The 976-nt window shown below is 69.3% G+C and overlaps 1 protein-coding gene across 1 annotated transcript in view; it reads left to right on the forward strand.

The window, feature by feature from the left end:
* Nucleotides 1-976, forward strand: part of PRR12 (proline rich 12) — a gene marked incomplete at its 5' end in the record, with an annotated part of 28,234 nt that overhangs the window by 3,487 nt on the left and 23,771 nt on the right. Inside the window, one exon of the mRNA XM_010849710.1 lies at nucleotides 5-971. Within this exon, the coding sequence (XP_010848012.1) occupies nucleotides 5-971 (967 nt within the window). The remainder of the gene's footprint in view (nucleotides 1-4; nucleotides 972-976) is intronic.

The following is a 976-nucleotide window of genomic DNA, read 5'->3' on the forward strand; positions in this document are numbered from 1 at the left end:
GGCCCTGAGGCAGCCGGAGGAGGTGGGGCAGGGGGTGGCGGTGGAGGTTACCGCCCCATCATTCAGTCGCCTGGTTATAAGACGGGCAAAGGTGGTTACGGGGCAGCTGCGGGCGGTGCCAGTAGGCCCCCACCAGCCCGTTCGACCGCCACACCCAAATGCCAGAGCCTAGGTGGGCCAGCAGCGGCCTATGCCACTGGGAAGGCCTCCGGGGCTGGAGGGGCCGGAGGCCAGGCCTATTCCCCCGGTCAGCCCCAAGGGCTTCTAGGACCCCAGGCCTACGGGCAGGGGTTCGGAGGGGGTCAAGCACAGGACTTGAGCAAAGGCCCTAGCTACTCAGGGGGGCCACAGCAGCCCCCGAGTGGTCCCCCGCCTCCTGGCCTAGCCACGTGTCAGAGCTATTCCCCAGACCAGCTGCAGGGGCAGCTGTATGGGGTGCAGGGTGAGCCGTATCCGGGGCCAGCTGCCCACTCCCAGGGTCTGCCCACAGCCAGCCCCTCGCTCAGCTACAGTACTGGCCATTCCCCAGCACTCTCGGGCCATGGAGGCGGTTGGGGGCCCAGCTCCCTGGGGGGCGGCGGAGAGGCCAGCCCTTCTCACATCATCCGCCCACTACAGTCGCCACCTGCCCCCGGCCGCCCACCCGGAGTCGGCTCTCCAGGAGCCCCTGGCAAATACCTGAGCTCCGTCCTGGCCTCAGCCCCGTTCCTGGCACCCCCAGGGGCCAGCAGCTACGCAGCTGGAGCAGGTGGCTACAAGGGCAAGGGGGATGGCTCCGAGCTGCTGGCGGGCCCTGGTGGGCCTCCCGCTGAGCGCACGGAGGATGAAGAATTCCTCATTCAGCACCTCCTCCAGGCGCCCAGCCCTCCGCGGACCTCAGGGGCAGATGGCCTGGTGGGCGAAGATGGGGCAGCGGATGCCTCCAAGGGACTTGGGGGCAGTGGAGGGGCTGGGGGTCCCCCAGGCACACCCTACG

This window comes from Bison bison, unplaced genomic scaffold (assembly GCF_000754665.1).
Source record: "Bison bison bison isolate TAMUID 2011002044 unplaced genomic scaffold, Bison_UMD1.0 scf7180017864285, whole genome shotgun sequence".
Lineage (NCBI taxonomy): Eukaryota > Metazoa > Chordata > Mammalia > Artiodactyla > Bovidae > Bison > Bison bison.